The sequence below is a fragment of the Callithrix jacchus genome, chromosome 2 (genome assembly GCF_049354715.1).
Source record: "Callithrix jacchus isolate 240 chromosome 2, calJac240_pri, whole genome shotgun sequence".
NCBI lineage: Eukaryota > Metazoa > Chordata > Mammalia > Primates > Cebidae > Callithrix > Callithrix jacchus.
The window spans coordinates 12,457,860-12,478,141 of NC_133503.1; the positions used below are offsets into that span (position 1 = coordinate 12,457,860).

Below are 20,282 nucleotides of genomic sequence, written 5' to 3' on the forward strand. Positions count from 1 at the left end.
CTCCGTTGCCATGGAAACGAAAGCGGCCAAGGCGCGCTCTATCCTGGCGCGCCGGTTCCGGTGGGTTGGTGTCCACTACGCAGCTGTGGATTACGATGCTGAAGGCCAAGATCCTCTTCGTGGGGCCTTGCGAGGTGAGGCCTGGCCTGGCGCGGGAGAGGGAGCGGGGAGCCGGCCTCGGGGCCTGGCCAGGTACCCAACCGCCTGGTCTGGGAGGCGGGAACTCGGGCCCACCGGACCCATCCTGGCTGGTGCCCTCGGCCTTTCCATGAACTCTGTGCTTTTAGACATTGGTTCCAGCTACTGCCAGGAGGGGGTAGTGGAGGCGAACCCGGTGTTACTGAGCCCCGAAGGCCCAAGGTACTGAGTGGCATCATTGGCATCATTGGAACCACAGTCTAGGTGTCATGACTCTTTCCTTTGCTTCCGGGATCCCCCTAATGAATGCGTCTGTGGGTCTGGACTTCTGTTTGAGACAGGGTCTCGCTCTGTCGCCCAGGATGGAGTGCAGTGGCATGATCTTGGCTCACTGCAACCTCCATCTCCCGGCTTCAAGCGATTCCTGCCGCAGCCTCCTTACTAGCTGTTACAGGTCCACACCACCACCCCTGGCTAATTTTTGTATTTTTAATAGAGATGGGTTTTCACCATGTTGGCCAGGCTGGGCTCGAACTCCTGACCTCAAGTGATCTGCCCGTCTCACCCTCCCAAAGTGCTGGGATTATGGCCATGAGCCACTGCGCCTGGCCTAAATTGTTAATTATTTATAGAGACAGGGTCTCACTATGTTGCCTAGTACCTAGGCTGGTCTCCAACCCTTGGCTCAAGCAGTCCTCCTGCCTCAGCCTCCCAATGTCCTGGGATTACAGGTGTGAGCCGTTGCTCGAGGCCTGGGCTTTTTTACTGGAACCGTTGGCTATTCGTGTGTGTGTCGGGGGAGTGGTAGTGGGGATCACATCTACATGTAAACTTATCCACAGAAATAAAGCTCAGATGGACTGAAGCTAAATGCATTAAAAAAAAAAAAAAAAAAAAAGCCAGGTGCTGTGGCTTATGCCTGTAATCCCAGCACTTTGGAAGGCTGAGGTGGGTGGATCACCTGAGGTCAGGAGTTCGAGACCAGCCTGACTAACACGGTGAAACCCCATCTCTACTAAGAATACAAAAATTAGCCAGGGGTGGTGGTGGGTGCCTGTAATCCCAGCTACTTCGGAGGGTGAGGCAGGAGAATCACCTGAATCCAGGAAGCAGAGGTTGCAGTGAGCCAAGATCGTGCCATTGTACTTCAGTCTGGGCAACAAGAAGGAAACTCCATCTAAACACACACACACACACACACACACACACACCCATAGGGGTCTCAGGGCAGGCACAATGGCTAATGCCTACCAGCACCTACCTCGGAAGGCCAAAGAGGGGCAATCACTTCAGCTCACGCATTCGAGACCAACCTGGGCAACATAGGGAAACCCCATCTCTACAAAAATACAAAACTTAGCTGGGTGTGGTGGCAGGCACCTGGAGTCCCAGCTACTCAGGAGGCTGAGGTGGAAGGATCACTTGAGCCCCAAAGATCAAGGCTGCAGTGAGCCATGATCATGTCGATGCACTCCAGCCTCGGCAGCAGACCAAGACCCTGGCTCCAAAAAAAAAAAAAAAAAAAAGCTGTATGTGTTACTCATATAATCGAGATGGAGAAAGAAGCTCTGTGTGAGATTGTTAGACAGCCAGCCACGAGTCCCCAGGCTGACTTTGATCCTGTCTGTGACCTAAAAGAACTCCTTGGCCGGGTGCAGTGGCTCACACCTGTAATCCTAGCACTTTGGGAGGCGGAGGCAGGTGGATCACTTGAGGTCAGGACTTTGAGATCAGCCTTACATAGTGAAACCCCATCTCTACTAAAAATACAAAAATTAGTCAGATGTGGTGGCACATGCCTATAGTCCTAGCTACTCAGGAGACTGAGTGTGGTAGAAGAATCACTTGTACCCAGGAGGCGGAAGTTGTGGTGAGCTGAGATCACGCCATTGCACCCCAGTCTGGGCAACAAGAGCGAGCAAAACTGTCTCAAAAAAAAGAAGAAAAATTCCTTAATCCCATGCTCCTCGGGCCTCAGACCAGGCTGCGCGCACTGCACTAGAGCAAGACAGCGAGGTCATAACCATCCCAATGGTCTCCGAGTGCCTGTGACCTATACTGCATCACACCGGGTTCCAGGACACCGCTTGGGGTGCCTTTTTTGGTTTCCTTCTGCCTTTCAGCAAAGGCCTTTATTTGTTCTCATTTTCACAGAGTGGAAAAACTGTTTTGGCCAACTTTCTGACAGAATCTTCTGACATCACCGAGTACAGCCCAACCCAAGGAGTGAGGTGAGCCCCGGCAGATCCGAGTCCCAAAGACTCAAAGAGCGTTCGAATGGCTGGGCAGGGAGACTCACGCCTCTAATCCCCGTGCTCTGGGAGGCCAAAGCAGGAGGATCACTTGAACCCTGGGTGATATAGGGAGACCCCCATCTCAACTAAAAATAAAATGTTAGCCAGGTATGTTGACATCTGTCTGTAGTCTCACCTACATGGGAGGCTGAAGCAGGAGGATCGCTTGAGGCCAGGAGTTGGAGGCTGCAGTGAGCTATGATTGTGCCACCATACTCCAGCCTGGGTGACAGAGTGAGACCCTGTCTCAAAAAAAAAAAAAAAAAAAAAAAAACCGATTTAAAAAGACTGCCCAACCATCACCCACGTCCTACTTTTGTTGCTGTTGCCATTCCAAAAGTGTTATGTGGCTTCATTACTGGTGCTGCTGCTGCTCTTCTTTTTCTTTTTTTTTTTTTAAATTTTGAGACGGAGTCTCGCTCTGTCGCCAGGCTGGAGTGCAGTGGCGCAATCTCCACTCACTGCAACCTCCGCCTCCTGGGTTCAAGCAATTCTCCTGCCTTAGCCTCCAGAGTAGCTGGGATTACAGGCATCCACAACCACGCCTGGCTAATTCTTGTATTTTTAGTAGAGATGGGGTTTCGCCACGTTGGCCAGGCTGGTCTCGAACTCCTGACCTCAAGTGATCCTCCACCTGGGCCTCCCAGAGTGTTGCGATTACAGGCGTGAGCCACCCCATCCAGCCTCCTGCTCTTCCTTTTCCTTTCAGGATCCTGGAATTCGAGAACCCGGATGTTACCAGCAACAACAAAGGCACAGGCTGTGAATTCGAGCTGTGGGACTGTGGTGGAGACCCTAAGTATGTTTCCTTTAAATAAAGTCGCTTCCTCAAATGGTTTAAAATCAGCTTCCCAGGCCCGGCGCCGTGGCTCATGCCTGTAATCCCAGCACTTTGGGAGGCCGAGGCGGGTGGATCACCTGAGGTCAAGAGTTTGAGACCATCCTAGCCAACATGGCGAAACCCTGTCTCTATTAAAAATACAAAACATTAGCCAGGCTGATGGTGGTGGTGGATACCTGTAGTCCCAGCTACTCGGGAGGCTGAGGCAGGAGAATCGCTTGAACCCAGGAGGCGGAGATTGCAGTGAGCCGAGATCCTGCCATTTGCACTCCAGCCTGGGCAACAGAGTGAGACTCTGCCTCAAAAAATAAATAAATAAAATCAGCTGCCCACCAAGCACCATGGAGTTGGGCTGAGCATATTTCCCGGCACAGATGAAGAGCTTGATAAAGTGTCTGCTGACCTGCACTGCTTTATACACGTTAGTGATTAGGTTATGATGCACTTAGAAGTCATCGACCTTGGCTGCGTGGGGTAGCTCACTCCTGTAATCCCAGCACTTTGGAGGCGGAGTCAGGCAGATCACGTAAGGTCAGGAGTTCAAGACCAGCCTGGCCAACATGATGAAACTTCATCTTTTAAAAAAAACAGGGGCCAGGCACCGTGGCTCACCCCTGTAATCCAGTACTTTGGCAGGACGAGGCAGGCAGATCACCTGAGCTCAGGAGTTTGAGACCAGCCTGGCCAACATAGTGAAACCCCGTCTCTACTAAACATACAAAAATTAGCCCAGTGTGGTGGTATGCACCTATAATCCCAGCTACTCAGGAGGCTGAGGCAGGAAAATCGCTTGAACCCAGTAGGTGGAGGTTGCAGTAAGCTGAGATCTCCAGCCTTGGCAACAGAGCCAGACTCTGTCTCAAAAAAAGTAATATTAATAATAATAATAAACTTGTTTAAATGAAGAAATTGTCAACCTTTACACAAAATAAAATTGATGTGGTGCACACCCGTAGTCCTAGGTACTCAGAAGACTGAGGCAGAAGGATCATTGAGCCCACATTGGAGGCTGCAGTGAGCTGTGATCCCACAACTGCACTTTAGCCTGAGAGAGCGAGGCCCTGTGTCTAAAAAAAAAGGAAGTCATCTACCAACTTTTATTACTAAGATATTCTTTTTAAAGTCCACAGTTAGAATCCAGAATAACCTAGGCCGGGCGGTTAGAATCCAGAATAACCTAGGCCGGGCGCCGTGGCTCATGCCTGTAATCGCAGCACTTTGGGAGGCCGAGGCAGGCAGATTGCCTGAGTTTGGGAGTTTGAGACCAGACACCAACATGGAGAAAACCCATCTCCACTAAAAATACAAAATTAGCTGGGCGTGGTGGCGCATGCCTCTAATTCCAGCTACTCGGAAAGCTGAGGCAAGAGAACCACTTGAACCCGGGAGGTAGAGGTTGTGATGAACCGAGATCATGCCATTACACTGCAGCCTGGGCAATAAGAGAGAAACTCAATCAAAAGAAAAGAAAAGAAAACCGGAACAACCTAATATTCCTTCTTGTTCCTTTTCTTCCTTTCAGGTTCGAGTCCTGCTGGCCAGCCCTGATGAAGGATGCCCATGGAGTGGTGATCGTTTTCAATGCTGACATCCCAAGCCACCGGAAGGAAATGGAAATGTGGTATTCTTGCTTCGTCCAGCAGCAGTCCTTACAGGACACACAGTGCATGCTAATTGCGCACCACAAGCCAGGCTCTGGAGATGACAAAGGAAGCCTGTCTTTGTGTAAGGAAACTGGAATTTCTCTTCCTCTTTTGTCTTGAGCGTTTTGGATACCTACATATTGTCTCATGTCCTAGAAACCAGCAGCTCCGTCTAGTTACTGAGCACATACTGTATGTACCCGAGGCAATTGTTGCCCTCTCCATGTGAGTCAGAATTGCCAGGTTTGGCTGAGCGTGGTGTCTCCTGCCTGTAATCCCAGCACTTTGAGAGGCTGAGGTGGGTGGATCACCTGAGGTCAGGAGTTCAAGACCAGCCTGGCCAAGATGGTAAAACCCCATCTCCACTAAAAATACAAAAATTAGCCAGGCATGATGGCAGGCACCTCTAGTCCCAGCTACACAGGAGGCTAAAGCAGGAGAATTGCTTGAATCCGGGAGGTGGAGGTTGCAGTGAGCTGAAATCTCACCACTACACTCCAGCCTGGGCGACAGGGTAAGATACCGTCTCAAAAAAATAAAACGGCTGGGTGTGGTGTTAACAGGTCTCATGCCTGTTATCCCAACACTTTGGGAGGCAGCTCACTTGAGATCAGGAGTTCAAGACCAGCCTGGCCAACATGGTGAAACCTCATCTGTACTAAAAATATAAAAATTAGCCAGGCGTGGTGGTACATGTAATCCCAGCTACTCGGAAGGCTAAGGCAGAAGAATCACTTGTACCTGAGAGGGTTGCACTGATCTGAGATCGTGCCATTGCACTCCAGCCTGGGCAACGAGTGAAACTCTGTCTCAAAAACAAAAACAAAGCGGTATACAGAGTGGGAAAATCCTGCATGTAGCTATTCTTGGGTACGGCTGGTGGGGAGGCACTCTTTGCTGAAAGAACTTTTGTGGAGAAAAAAACCTCCAATTCACATATGACACATACATTCCAGAGGTCACACAGTAATCCTGAAAAACAACTCTGAAAATATTCAGAAACAAAATGAAAGAGAGAATCTATTCCTTTCTGGTTTAAGAACAGAGGAATGGCCAGGTGCAGTGGCTCACACTTGTAATCCCAACACTTTGGGATGTCAAGTTGGGCGGATCACAAGGTCAAGGGATCGAGACCATCCTGGCCGACATGGTGAAACCCTGTCTCTACTAAAAATACAAAAGTTAGCTGGGCATGATGTCGCATGCCGGTAATCACAGCTACTCAGGAGGCTGAGGCAGGAGAATCACTTGAACCCAGGAGGCCGAGGTTGCAGTGAGCCGAGATTGCACCACTGCACTCCAGCCTGGCGACAGAGCAAGACTCATCTCAAAAAAAAAGAAGAAACAGAGGACCTGGAGGGTGGTTTCTGAAGTTTCCGTCCTGTCACCAGGTGGCAGTATAGCAAAACCTTTCTCTGTTCACTGGCATCAGGAAAGACAACTTGGTTTGTGAACTTCAGAAAGTGAAACAAATGTCTTCTAGAAATTTTAGTGGGAGCTAGAAAGAGTCCCTCATTGAGACTCCTTGTCCAATTAACCTTATTCTCATTTTTAAGCGCCACCCTTGAACAAGCTGAAGCTGGTGCACTCAAACCTGGAAGATGACCCTGAGGAGATCCGGATGGAATTCTTAAAGTATTTAAAAAGCATCATCAACTCCATGTCTGAGAGCAGAGACCGGGAGGAGATGTCAATCATGACCTAGCCAGCCTCCACCTGGGGTTGCCACAGCCCTGGTGAAATCAGCGTCTTTCTTGGTGCCAATCTGAAATTGCATCCAGCTCCTGATGTTTTCTCCCTGTGACTGCAGAGGAAATGCTTCTACCTGCAGGAAGGCCCCAGTCATGCTCAGACTGTACTCTGTCCTGAGTTCAGCTGAGAAAATCCTATCATGGAATTCTGATTTTCTGGCCCCAGAACTTCCCAAAGAGCTGTAAAATGGAGAGACTTACCATCCTGACGAATGTCCACTTACACAGTTTGTGGAATTGTAACTGTCATAGCCTAATAATACAACAGTAGTTCAATCCACGTGTATTGGCTTGAATGTGATTTTCATTCTTTGATTCACCCAACAAATACCGACTGGTTGAGCGCCTGCTGTGTGTGCACCGCTGTTCTAGCTGCTGACCGTAGACAGCGTACATGAAGAAGACAGAAATCCCCACCCTCGTGGAACTCATTCCATTTTCCTAAATACTAGATTGGTGCAGAACTAATTGTGGTTTTTGCCATTTTTAATTTTTAACGGCAAAATCCCCAATTACTTTTGCGCCAACCTAATAGTAAGGCAGATTCAGAAACTTGAGTGCAATGTCTTGGATATGCAAAAAAGAAAATAAAAACACATTCTTCATTTTCTTTAAGAGTTCTAGGCCAGGAGCAGTGGCTCACGCTTGTAATCCTGCACTTCGGGACGCCGAGGCAGGCAGCTCCCTTGAGGCCAGGTGTTCGAAACTAGCCTGCCCAACATGGCAAAACCCCATCTCTACTAAAAATACAAAAATTCACAGGGTGTGTTGACACACACCTGTAATATCAGCTACTCGGGTGGCAGAGGCCTAAGAATTGCTTGAACCTGGGAGGCAGAGGTTACAGTGAGCTGAGATTGTGCCACTGTACTCCAGCCTGGATGACAGACTGTCTCAAATTTTTAAAAAGAGATTTGGCCGGGCGCAGTGGCTCACGCCTGTAATCCCAGCACTTTGGGAGGCCGAGATGGGTGGATCACCTGAGGTCAGGAGTTCAAGACCAGCCTGGCCAACATGGTGAAGCACCATCTCTACTAACACTACAAAGTTTGCTGGGCGTGTTGGCACATACCCGTAATACCCGCTACTTGGGTGGCTGAAGTATGAGAATTGTGTGAGCCAGGGAGGCAGAGGTTGCAGTGAGCCAAGATTGTGCCACTGTACTTCAGCCTGGGCGACACAGTGAGACTGTCAGAAAAAAATAAGGCTGGGCACGGTGGCTCACACCTGTAACCCCAACACTTTGGGAGGCCGAGGCAGGTGGATTACTTTAGGTCAGGAGTTGGAGATCAGCCTGGCAAACATGGTGAAACCCTGTCTCTACTAAAAGTACAAAAATCATCCGGGCATGCTGGCAGGTGCCTGTAATCCCAGCTACTCAGGAGGCTGAAGCAGAATTACTTGAACCCAGGAGGTAGAGGTTGCAGTGAGCCAAGATTGCATCACTGCCCTCCATCCTGGGCAATAGAGCAAGACTCAGGTCTCAAAAAAAAGGAAAGTTAAAAAAAAAAAAACAGGCCGGGTGCTGTGGCTCACGCCTGTAATCCCAGCACTTTGGGAGGCCGAGGTGGGTGGATCACGAGGTCAAGAGATCGAGACCATCCTGGTCAACATGGTGAAACCCCATCTCTACTAAAAATACAAAAATTAGCTGGGCATAGTGGTGTGTGCCTGTAATCCCAGCTACTCGGGAGACCAAGGCAGGAGAATTGCTTGAACACAGAAGGCGGAGGTTGTGGTGAGCCGAGATCGTGCCATTGCACTCCAGTCTGGGTAACAACAGTGAAACTCCATCTCAAAAAAAAACATGCTTGTCTGGGAAATCAAGAATGTAGCAGACTAGAAAAAGAATGTGGTCGGTGAATATTTTCGAAGTAGTTACAATAAGAAACGCTGCTATTTTCATTATAAGCCTGAAAGATCTACCTGGTCACTCAGGGATTTTTTTTTTTTTTAATTTTTAAATTTACATACCCAATTCCTGCAGAGGGGATTTTTTCAAATTTTAAAAGTTATCAGCTGGGCTCGATGGCTCATGCCTGTAATCCCAGCACTTTGGGAGGCCAAGGCAGGTGTATCACAAGGTCAGGAGTTCCAGACCAGCCTGACCAACATGGAGAAATCCCATCTCTACTAAAAATAAATAAATAAATAAATAAAAGCTGTCCTGTTTTTAATGACCCTGTATTTGATATTCCATTATGTAATTATCTTTAAACTATACAAAATATGTCATCCTAACCATCTGTAAGCACATACGGCAGCATGTGCATACCCCCGTCACCACCATTCACCCCCCGAACTTTCTGTGATCCCTGACTGACACTGTACCCACCTAACAACTCCCCACTCCTCCTTCCCAGCCCCTGACGGCCACCATTCTACTTTCTGTCTCTGTGACCTCCTCTAGGTCTCTTATTTATACAAGTGGAATCCTATAGTATTTTTGTCTTTTCGTGACTGGCTTATTTCCCATAGCCTGATGATCTCAGGGCTCACCTGCCTTGTAGCGTGTATCAGAATCTCCTTCACCTTTTTTAATTTATTATTATTATTATTATTATTATTTTGAGACAGAATTTTGCTCTTGTTACCCAGGCTGGAGTGCAATGGCGCGATCTCGGCTCACCACAACCTCCACCTCCTGGGTTCAGGCAATTCTCCTGCCTCAGCCTCCTGAGTAGCTGGGATTACAGGCACGTGCCACCATGCCCAGCTATTTTTTTTGTATTTTTAGTAGAGACGGGGTTTCACCATGTTGACCAGGATAGTCTCGACCTCTTGACCTCGCGATCCACCTGCCTCGGCCTCCCAAAGTGCTGGGATTACAGGCTTGAGCCACCACGCCCGGCCCTATTTTTATTTTTGAGAGACAGAGTTTCACTCTTGTTGCCCAGGCTGGAGTGCAATGGCGTGATCCCGGCTCACTGCAACCTCTGCCTCCTGGGTTCAAGCAATTCTCCTGCCTCAGCCTCCCAAGTTGGTGGCATGACAGGCATGTACCACCACGCCCAGCTAATTTTGTGCTTTTAGTATAGAGATGCAGGTTGGTCAGTTTTAGTATAGTTGGTCAGGCTAGTCTTGAACTCCCAACCTCAGGTGATTCGCCAGCCTCAGCCTCCCAGTGCTGGGATTACAGGCGTGAGCCACCATACCCAGCCAGCATCTCCTTACGTTTTAAGGTGGTATAGTTTTCTGTCCTACAGATAGACCACATTTTGTTTATCCATTCATTGGTTGATGGACATTTGAGTGTTTTTTCACCTTTTGGCTCTTGCGAATACATGGCTAGCAGCACGGGTGTACAGTTCACCCAGGATACTTTGGAAGATTATTAGCATTTAATCTCTCCAAAACATTATATTTATTTAGATGAACTTGATATGGAGACTATATCCAGTTAGAAAGTGGAATACAAACACAACCTTTTTTTTTGAGACAGTGTTGCTCTGTCACCCAGGCTGGAATGCAGTGGCATGACCACAGCTCACTGTAGCGTCAACCTCTTGGGCTCCAGTTATCTTGCCACCTCAGCCTCCAAGTAGTTGGGACTGGAGATGCATGCACCAGTAGTGGTCTAGCCCACTAATTAGTGCATGCCTGGCTAATTTTTGTATTTTTTGTAGAGATGGGGTTTCACCGTGTTAACCAGGCTGATCTCAAACTCCTGACCTCAGGTGATCCACCCACCTCAACCTCCCAAAGTGCTGGGATTACAGGACTGAGCCATTGTGCCAGCCCATACACAACTTCTAAACAATTTTTCCTAACACCAAATTGGTAAACATGTTCAAGAGGTTTAATGCACAGAATCACTAGATATGGTGAGTTTATGGTTTATTGTAGAAGCAAGTTTGTTTTAATCATCTTAGGAGTTATTTTTTTTTAAGTGGCTTTTTGTTTTTCCAAAAATTGCACCAAGGTAAAGCAAAGCTGTAGGTGATGCAGGTGTGTTGCTCAGACATTAGCAGTACCGCCCTCACTATGCGCACATGGGACAGTAGCACAATCCCAAGGAAAGGATGGCTTTTTTTTTTTTTTTTTTTTGAGACAGATTCTTGCTCAGGCTGGAGCACAGTGGCACAATCTCGGCTCACTGCAAAGTCTGCTCCCCGGGTTCAGGTGATCCTCTTGCTTCAGCCTCCCGAGTAGCTGGGATTACAAGCACACGCCACCATGCCCAGCTAAATTTTGTATTTTTAGTAGACAGGGGGTTTCACCATCTTGGCCAGGCTGGTCTTGAACTCTTGACCTTGTTCACCCACCTCAGCCTCCCAAAGTGCTGGGATGACAGGCATGAGCCACCATGCCTGGCCATGGAGTTACTTTTCATTCATAGTTATTATGTTTGTAATTTTTTAACATAACCAACAAGAAAATATACTAAGTGGATGAAATGGTAGATGTATCTCTTTTCAGCTGAGAGTGGGAGAAAAAGTTGAGGCTCCTAAAGGAGATGAATAAAAATGCTTCTTTTTTTTTCAGACAGAGTTTCACTCTTGCTGCCCAGGCTAGAGTGCAATGGGGCAATCTCGGCTCAACAATCTCTGCCTCCTGGGTTCAAGTGATTCTCCTGCCTCAGCCTCCCAAGTAGCTGGGATTATAGGCATGTGCCTCCACACCTGGCTAATTTTGTATTTTTAGTAGAGACAGGGTTTCTCCATGTTGGTCAGGCTGGTCTCGAACTCTTGACCTCAGGTGATCCGCCTCCCTCAACCTCCCAAGGTGCTGGGATTACAGGCGTGAGCCACTGTCCCTGGCTGTGTCTGTCACTTTCACAGTGAGGAAGGCTGATACGTAGCTGTGTGGGCAATCTGTTGGAGACGGTGGCTTTTCTAGACCATGACAATTCCCTGGCAATTTATTTTGAACCACATTCACCTGTTAGGATTACCACGAGTACTATTAATGTTAACTGAACTAAATCATCTTTCCATGACTGCTGCCTAACAAAAATCGATCTCACAAAACTGGCTACCTCAAAAAGCAATTATTTTCATTTTCACCTTTAATGATTACCCAAGGCCCTAGTGTAACAACCCAGCAGATTTTGTTCACATGAATGGCCAGAGTATAATGCTTTAAATCTCTTTGAACTGAGAAAAAGTCTTCAGATTTTAAGTTTTGAGAGTTTTTTTTCCTACTTGATCTAGTCTATCACTGAAACTTTCAAGTGTACTTTGTATATCATACACCGATTTCCTCAGTTCCATATTTGCTGTGCACTCTGGAAAACTCAGCATCTGGTTGGTAGCTACGTCAACCATATCCAGAATTGCTGTTGACATTTCGTTCCTTTTTCTTGTCTCTTGTATCCCCCTAATCTTGGTTAAAATTAATATGCCCAGTTCTCTCTCAAGACTAGCCTGACCAACATGGAGAAACTGCCCAAAATTAATCTGCCCATTTCTTTTGGATGGGCATCTGTTGCTGGAAAATTACTGGGTTCCTTTGGAAGCATCCCATTTCCTTGCTTTTTCCTGTCTCTCGTGTCCTTCTGTTGAGATCTGCCCGTCCTGTGTAAATTGCTTCTTCCAAGTTTGTGAACTCATTTCCTACGGGAGGACTTCTTCCTGAAAAGGTAGATACAGTGTTGGTTCGGTGGGGCACTTCGGATTTGATTTGGCGTAATACCATAGGCTCTGAATGATTTCTTGGATGGCTTAGGGTGTGGTTATTAGTGGAGGCTGTGGTTGCTGGGGACTAGGAGGCCAAGGTGGGCCAGTGTTTGGGACCCAGTGGTGACCTGAGCTTGCCTCTTCTTGAACCCCAGAGAGGTGTAGGCTGGCTCTGGCGTTAATGAATTCAGGGGAGCAATTCAGGGTCCTCTAGGTGCCCTGCTCCATCCTGGTAGTGGCAGCCCCAGCTGAGCTTGTGGTTGATCCCAGGCCCAGGAGCAGTCGGTGTGATTTGGGTGAGGGCAGTCGCAGTTGGGGGACAACCCTCTGGAACCCAAGTGGTCCCTGCTGGTGTTGGAGGTGGCTGCCACAATTTGAGCGGGCAGGCAAGTCCCCTGGCCTGCAGGTGGCCTGTGATGGTATCCTACAGGCTGGACCTCGACCTCAGACCCCGAGGAGGAGTGTTCAGGCGCCAACAGTGGTGGACAAGGCCACACGCAGCCCCTAGTCCCCAGGCCCCTGGCCCCATGCTCAAAACCTAGGGGGACGATCGGCACGCAAGGGGACTGTCCTGAGGCCCCCGGGGTTTGGGCGCTGGCTGTGATGGACACGGGAGGGCTGCTCCCAAGGCTGCGAGAGCCAAGCTCAGGCGGGACAGGGCGGGCGAGCGGTTGGCTCGCATCTGGGTCCCGCGGTAGCGGCAGGGTTATTTGACTCCTGAAAGCGCCGGACCTCCCGGCTCCCTCCCTGGCACTCAGCCGACTTTACCTCAGGCGGGGCAGGAGCTGCCCTCCGGGCTGGACTCAGGACTCAGGCTGGCGGGGGCTGCAGCTGCAGCTGCTCAGGGCAGGGAAGCCCGTGGGCTCCACGTGGGCTCCGGCCACGCCGCTGGAGAATCTCTCGGCCGCTGCCCGCTTCTCTGGAGGCCCGCGAGGGTCGGGGGCTGTGAAGTCTGTTGGGGGGACTGCGGAGCCCCGGGGTCTCTCACTCACCCTTTCCCCGCGCGGGAGCTGCAGGCGGTCCCCACCTATCCGATTTCTCCGTGCGGGCTGCGCGGCGGCCTCCGCTTAGCTGCTCCGGCTCCCCGGGGCATCTCGGCTGAATGCCGCGTTCTCTCAGCCGATCTACTGCAAGGGTGAGAACCTACCAGGTCCTTGGGTTCCCGTCGGAGGAGGCGCGAGCCGGCTGCATCTGCCCGGCCATCTGGAGCCTGTGGTCCTAGGTGGGAAGGGGTCCCACGCGCGCGAGTTACTCAAGAGCGTTCCCTGGAGGCTCCGGGTCGACCCCGCCCCCTTCACTCCCGGGGAGGCCCCGCCCTCCCCTCCAGACTGGACCAAAGCTCCGTGTGCGCACAGGTGTGTTTGCTAATAGAAACGGGAGCAGACTATTAGCACTTTTTATGCTGGTCAGTACTCGCCTGTAATTCCAGCACTTTGGGAGGCCGAGGCGGGCGGATTCCCTGAGGTCGGGAGTTCGAGACCAGCCTGACCAACATCGAGAAACCCAGTCTCTACTAAAAAACACAAAATTAGCCAGGCCTGGTGGCGCATGCCTGTAAATCCAGATACTCGGAAGGCTGAGGCAGAAGAATTGCTTGAACCCGGAAGGCGGAGGTTGCAGGAAGCCGTGATCGCACCATTGCACTCCAGCCTGGGCAACAAGAGCAAAACGTCTGGGGGCGTGGGTGGGGGGAAGGTAAGGATGGAATGAGATGACTGGTCTTGGCGTTCTAGGCGTTGTCACTGCACACAACCATTTTGTATTCCATACTGAACAGACCCATGTGTGCCGAGCCTGTGCTAGCACGCAGTTAAGATAAGGCTACTTTCTACCTGTGAGAGATGTCCCAAGAACACAGGAATGTCGGAGAAGCTAAAACAGCCTAGACACAGGGGAACTCAGTCGCTCAGCATGGCTCAGTGCGCAGCCAGTGTGTCTATGAATGCGATGCTGTGGTCCAGGTACAGTGGCTCACGCCGGTAATCCCAGCACTCTGGGAGACTGAGGCAGACGGTTGCTTGAGACCTGACTGGGCAACATAGTGAGACCCTGACTACAAAAACATACATTTTTGTTTTTAATTATCCAGGCATGGTGACACCCACCTGTTATCCCAGCTACTCTGGAGGCTCACGTGGGACAGTTTCTTGAGCCCAGGATAGAGAGGCTGTAGGGGACCCATGCCACTGCTGTCTAGCCTGGGCAATAGCACGAGAGGGAGGGAGGGGCTTGGTGGCTCACACTGGAAGGAAGGGAGGAAGGGAAGGAGGGAGGAGAAGGGCTTGGTGGCTGACACCTGTAATCCCAGCACTTTGGGAGGCTGAGGTGGGCAGATCACCTGAGCTCAGGAGTTTGAGACTAGCCTAGCCAAAATGGTGAAACCCCATCTCTACTAAAAATACAAAAATTAGCTGGGCCTGGTGGCGCACGCTTCTAATCCCAGCTATTCAGGAGGCTGAGGCAGGAGAATTGCTTGAATCTGGGAGGCAGAGGTTACAGTGAACGGAGATCACACCACTGCACTCCAGCCTGGGCAGCATAGCGACTCTGTCTCAAAAAAAAAAAAAAAAAAGGTAGTGTGTTAATATATGAGTAAATATGTGCTTGTGTGTTTGAGAGTGTGTTGTTTGTTGGAGTCTGACGGGGAGTGACTGTGTATGAGTGAGGAGTGAGTGTGGGGGGGACAGTGGGAGAAGACTAGGGATCCTTTCAGGCCACACAGTTTCGCCTCATCTTAAGGCTTAATTGTGCCACTGACAGGTTTTCACTGCCAGTTAACGTGGCCAGAGCTACACTTGAGAAAAACCTCCTGACAGCAACATGGGGGCTGGACTGGGAGGAAAAGAAGACTGAGGAGATTAGGGGAGAAACTGCTGTGGTCCTGGTGAGGCCACAAGAGGAGAAAGGACCTTATGGGCCGAGAAGAAAATGGGGGAGTCACAGATTCCCCTCTATGTCTAGCTTGATGCTGATTCAGTGTTAGCTTCCTGTGGCTGCTGCTGAGTGGCTTCAATCAGGAGAAACTGACTCTCTCGCAGTTCAGGAGGCCAGCAGTCTGGAATCAGTATCACTGAGCCAAAATCAAGCTGTCACCAGGGTCACATGGCCTCTGGAGAATCCGCGTCTGCCCTGTGGTGGCTGCTGTCATCACTCCAGCCTTCAAGGCCGGCATGGTCTCCGCTCAGTCCCCACATTGCCTTCTCTGTGTGTCTGTCTCATCATCTTCCGTCTTATACTGGAGCTTTTTTTTTTTTTTTTGCTGTGTTGTCCAGGCTGGAGAGCAGTGGCACGATCTTGGCTCACTGCAACCTTCACCTCCCAGATTCAAGTGATTCTCTGCCTCAGCCTCCCAGGTAGCTTGCACCACCATGCCCCATTAATTTTTGTATTTTTAGTAGAGACAGAGTTTTGACATGTTTGCCAGGCTGGTCTCGAACTCCTGGCCTCAAGTGATCCACCCACCTCAGACTCCCAAGGCGCTGGGATTACAGGCATGGCCACCACGCCTGGCCTCTTATACCAAGCCGACCTGGATACTCCAGGCTAATCTCCCCATCTAAAGAATTTTAATCACATCTGCAGAGATCCTTTTTCCAAATAAAGCCACATTTACAGGTTCCAGCATTCAGGACCTGATATCTTCAGGGCCATTATTTAGCCTCCCACAGATGCACACACTGAGGCAGGCAGGCAGGCAGGAGGGAGGGCAGATTTGTCGAGAAGATGACAACTGACTCATCCAGGATGACCCTCCAAGTTAGAGAAAGGGACAGGCCTGAACCCCATGCCTCAGCTCTTTCTACTGTCTTGCAGCAGCTGAGCCAACGATGCTTCCATGAATAAACACAGCTAAGAATGTCACCCTCTGAGACGGAAACTGACGAGGCCACAACACAGCAACAGCAGGGCAAATAAAGGAAGTGGCATCCATTTTTGAAGTGGAGCCACTCAGAAGATGCTCTGCAAGCATATCGCAGAGAGAACCTGCCTCGGCCAGGTGCAGTGGCTCACGCCTGTAATCCCAGCACTTTGGGAGGCCGAGGCAGATGGATCACCTGAGGTCAGGAGTTCGAGACTAGTCTGGGCAACACAGTGAAACTCAGTGTCTACTAATAATACAAAAATTAGCCAGGCGTGGTGGCTCATACCTTTAGTCCCAGCTACTGGGGAGGCTGAGAAAGGAGAATCGCTTGAACCCGGGAGGCAGAGGATGCAGTGAGCCGAGACTGTGCCACTGCCCTCCAGCCTGGGCTCACCTAATTGTTGAGAATTACATGAATATCAGGCCGTGGCTGGGCTTTCTCAATAAATGTACTCTGAGGCAGGAAATGAATGTTTGTGTTTTAAAAAACAAAACCAGGCCAGGTGCGGTGGCTCAAGCCTGTAATCCCAGCATTTTGGGAGGGTGGATCACGAGGTCAAGAGATCGAGACCATCCTAGTCAACATGGTGAAACCCCGTCTCTACTAAAAATATGAAAATTAGCTGAGATCGTGTCATTGCACTCCATCGTGGACGAGAAGAGGGAAACTCCATCTCAAAAAAAAAAGAAAGAAAGAAAACTTAGCTGGACGTGGTGGTGCATGTTTGTAATCCTAGCTACTTGGGAGGCTGAGGCAGAAGAATTGCTTGTACCGGGGAGGCGGAGTTGCAGTGAGCCAAGATCACTCCACTGCACTCCAGCCTGGGCAACAGAGTGAGACTCCATCTCAGTCAATCAAAAAACCGACAGAAACAGTCATAAAACCAGGCTGTGTACTGATCAGTTGATGCAAATGCCGTGACAGGCTCACAGGAACCTGCCCTTGTGCTTCGTCTAGGAACAGCGTTCAGCGTTTGCTAATTTGGCGTTCCTGGTGATGTTACGGAATGTGAGTTACTGTGAATACCAGGAATCAACATCTCCATTCAAATGTCAAGGCTTCCAAGTTAGTTCAGTCTCTGGGATGAATATTTAATGTTTCTGGTTATAACCCACTTCCTCTACCTACTCCCCAAGGTGCTGTCAGGGCGCTGTCATGCAAAGGATTGGTTTTGTGGAAAGGATTTGTGTCCTTTCCACTGACAGGCCCCCAGTTCTGCTGTGACCTCTGTAGAGGTCACTGGCTGCATACCGGCCATCTCCTGGGAGGTCCAACACTGGTGAGGCTTTGTCCACACATCCCAACTCCAGGAGTCCCCAGGCTGGCTCTGCCCCATGCTTGCTGGGCCAAGGCCGTCTGACAGCTCTGTCCTAACCAGTCCCAGGTTTGCATCTCTGTGGCAGGATCGTTTTACCCTGGGCCAGTCCACTCTCAGTTCTCTGCTTCCTAAGAGGACGACATAATTTCCTGAGGAATCAAAAATATCAGGCCAGGCATGGTGGCTAATGTCTATAATCCCAGCACTTTGGGAGGCTGAGGCAGGCAGATCACCTGAAGTCAGGAGTTTGAGACCAACCTGGCCAACATGTTGAAACCCCGTCTCTACTAATAATACAAAATTTAGCCCCATGTAGTTTAGCTACTGCAGGGGCTGAGGCACAAGAATCCCTTGAACCAGGGAGGCAGAGGTTGCAGTGAGCCAAGATTGCGCCACTGCATGCTAGCCTGGGTGACAACATGAGACTCTGTCACCAAAAAAAAAAAAAGAGGTCAGGAGTAGTGGCTCATGCCTGTAATCCCAGCGCTTTGGGAGGCTGAGGCAGGTGGATCACGAGATCAGGAGTTTGAGACCAGCCTGACCAACACGGTGAAACCCCATCTCTACTAAAAATTCAAAAATTAGCCAGGTGTTGTGGCCCACAACTATAATCCCAGCTACTCAGGAGGCTGAGGTGGGAGAATCGCTTGAACCTGGGAGGCGGATGTTGCAGTGAGCTGAGATCGTACCACTGCACTCCAGCCTGGGCGACAGAATGTGACTGCATCTCAGTAAGTAAATAAATACATAAATAAATAAGAGCTTCTCAAAGTTCACTGTGCATACAAATCAACTGAGATCTCGTTAAAAATGCAGGCTCGAGGCCGGGCGCAGTGGCTCACACCTGTAATCCCAGCACTTTGGGAGGCCGAGGCGGGTGGATCACGAGGTCGAGAGATCAAGACCATCCTGGCCAACATAGTGAAACCCCGTCTCTACTAAAATATAAAAAATTAGCTGGGTGTGGTGGTGCACGTCTGTAGTCCCAGCTGCTTGGGAGGCTGAGGTAGGAGAATTGCCTGAACCCGGGAGGCGGAGGTTGCAGTGAGCAGAGATCGTGCAACTGCACTCCAGCCTGGCGCCTGGCGACAAAATGAGACTCTGTCTCAAAAAAAAAAAAAATGCAGGCTTGAGGCTGGACACAGTGGCTCAGGCCTGTAATCCCAGTACTTTGAGAGGCCAAGTTCGGCAGATTCTTGAGCTCAGGAGTTCTAGACCAGCCTGAGCAACATAGCAATCTGTGCTAAAAATACAAGAAGAAATAGCCAGATGTAGTGGCATGCACCTGTGGTCCCAGCTGCTCAGGACTCGAGAGGCTAAAGTGGGAGGATCCCTTGAGCCTGGCAGGTGGAGATTGCAGAGTGAGCCAAGATCAGGCAGGGCCACTGCACTCCAGCCTGGGTAACAGGGGGAGAACCTGTCTCAAAAATAAAATTTAAAAAGTCAGTGTTTAAAAGAAAAGGAGCTTAATGCCGGGTGCAGTGGCTCATGTGTGTAATCTCTGCGCTTTGGGAGGCCAAGGCAGGCGAATCATGAGATCAAGAGATCGAGACCATCCTGGCCAACATGGTGAAACCCCATCTCTACTAAAAATACAAAAATCAGCTCACACCTGTAATCCCAGCACGCTGGGAGGCCGAGGCAGGTAGATTGCCGAAAGTCAGGAGTTGGGACCAGCCTGGCCAATCTGGTGAAACCTCGTCTCTACTAAAAACACAAAAATTAGCCTGGTGTGGTGGCAGGTGCTTGTAATCCCGGCTACTCAGGAGGCTGAGGCAGGAGAATCGCTTGAACCTGGCAAAGGTTGCAGTGAGCCAAGACTGCACTACTGCACTCCAGCCTGGGCGACATGGTGAAACTCCATCTCAAAAAAAAACAAAGTTGCTTTTGTGTGCTCGTCTATGTCCTTCCTTGGGCACCCCAGCATTTTTTTTTTTTTTTTTTTTCCCTAGACAGAGTCTCTCTCTGTCACCCAGGCAGGAGTGCAATGGCGCAGTCTCGGCTCATGGCAATTTCCGCCTCCCAAGTTCGATCAATTCTCCTGCCTCAGCCGCCTTAGTAGCTGGGATCCCAGGCGCCTGCACCCACACCCAACTAACTTTTGTATTTTCAGTAGAGACAACTTCATGGCAATCTATCACAACCTCTGCCTCCTGGTGCAAGCGATTCTCAGGAAGGGTTTCACCATGTTGTCCAGGCTCATCTCAAACTCCTGACCTCGTGATTCGCCCACCTCACCCTCCCAAAGTGCTGGGATTATAGGCATGAGCCACTGCATCCAGCCAGGCACCACAGCCTTGAATGAAGAGGAGCCCCTGGTGAGGATAAGTGGGGTGAGGCTCCTTGTGCTTAGGGTAGCCAGAGGCTACCATGTCTAAAGGGGGGACCTGTCTGTCTGGTCTCCAACCACTCATCCCGAGAACAAAGGCCTCACTCTAGCCTGAAAAACCCTTCTCTGACACCCAGCCTTCCTTTTCCACAACCCATGGAGGGAGAACAGGGAAACCGCCTTTGCAAAATCATCACTAAGGAAATGATGACAGTGAAACCCGTCAGATCTAACCAACTCCATTTTGCTTATAACGTCTGAACTGTCCATATCCATGACTGGGTGTAGGCAGAACTAGCCTTGGGAAGGAGTTTAATTTGTAGTTTAAACTAAATCTAATAGGCCTTCCCAAAAACTACACTGTTCTTGTAAAATGAATGAAAGGCCAGCAGCCATCAAGTCCGAATAAGAGGGGCCGGAATTCTAAGTATGACCGGCTGTTTTCCGGAGGTCATAAGATTCGCAACTTCCCCAATCACTCTTGGAG

The 20,282-nt window shown here is 49.9% G+C and overlaps 1 protein-coding gene, 1 long non-coding RNA gene and 1 other non-coding gene across 6 annotated transcripts in view; 1 reads left to right on the forward strand and 2 right to left on the reverse strand.

Moving 5' to 3' along the window:
- IFT22 (intraflagellar transport 22) overlaps nt 1-20,282 on the forward strand; it is a 23,599-nt gene continuing 3,317 nt past the window's right edge. Inside the window, exons 1-5 of one of the 4 annotated variants that reach the window (XM_035280605.3) lie at nt 1-134; nt 2,293-2,369; nt 3,142-3,231; nt 4,796-4,998; nt 6,473-6,947. In XM_035280605.3, the coding sequence (XP_035136496.1) occupies nt 96-134; nt 2,293-2,369; nt 3,142-3,231; nt 4,796-4,998; nt 6,473-6,621 (558 nt within the window). In that variant the 5' untranslated portion in view covers nt 1-95 and the 3' untranslated portion in view covers nt 6,622-6,947. Of the gene's footprint in view, nt 135-2,292; nt 2,370-3,141; nt 3,232-4,795; nt 4,999-6,472; nt 6,948-20,282 lie in introns of those variants that run through there. The other 3 variants (XM_054247837.2, XM_008982091.5, XM_054247840.2) reach the window with 3 other exon arrangements.
- LOC128930121 (uncharacterized) overlaps nt 10,488-20,282 on the reverse strand; it is a 17,535-nt gene continuing 7,740 nt past the window's right edge. The window contains exons 2-3 of the long non-coding RNA XR_008477780.2: nt 13,054-13,503; nt 10,488-12,240 (exon numbers count right to left, since the gene is read on the reverse strand). This is a non-coding gene — a long non-coding RNA (uncharacterized LOC128930121). The remainder of the gene's footprint in view (nt 12,241-13,053; nt 13,504-20,282) is intronic.
- LOC118151961 (U4atac minor spliceosomal RNA) lies at nt 10,569-10,694 on the reverse strand. Its single transcript, XR_004740351.3, has one exon. It is a non-coding gene; the product is annotated as a U4atac minor spliceosomal RNA (small nuclear RNA).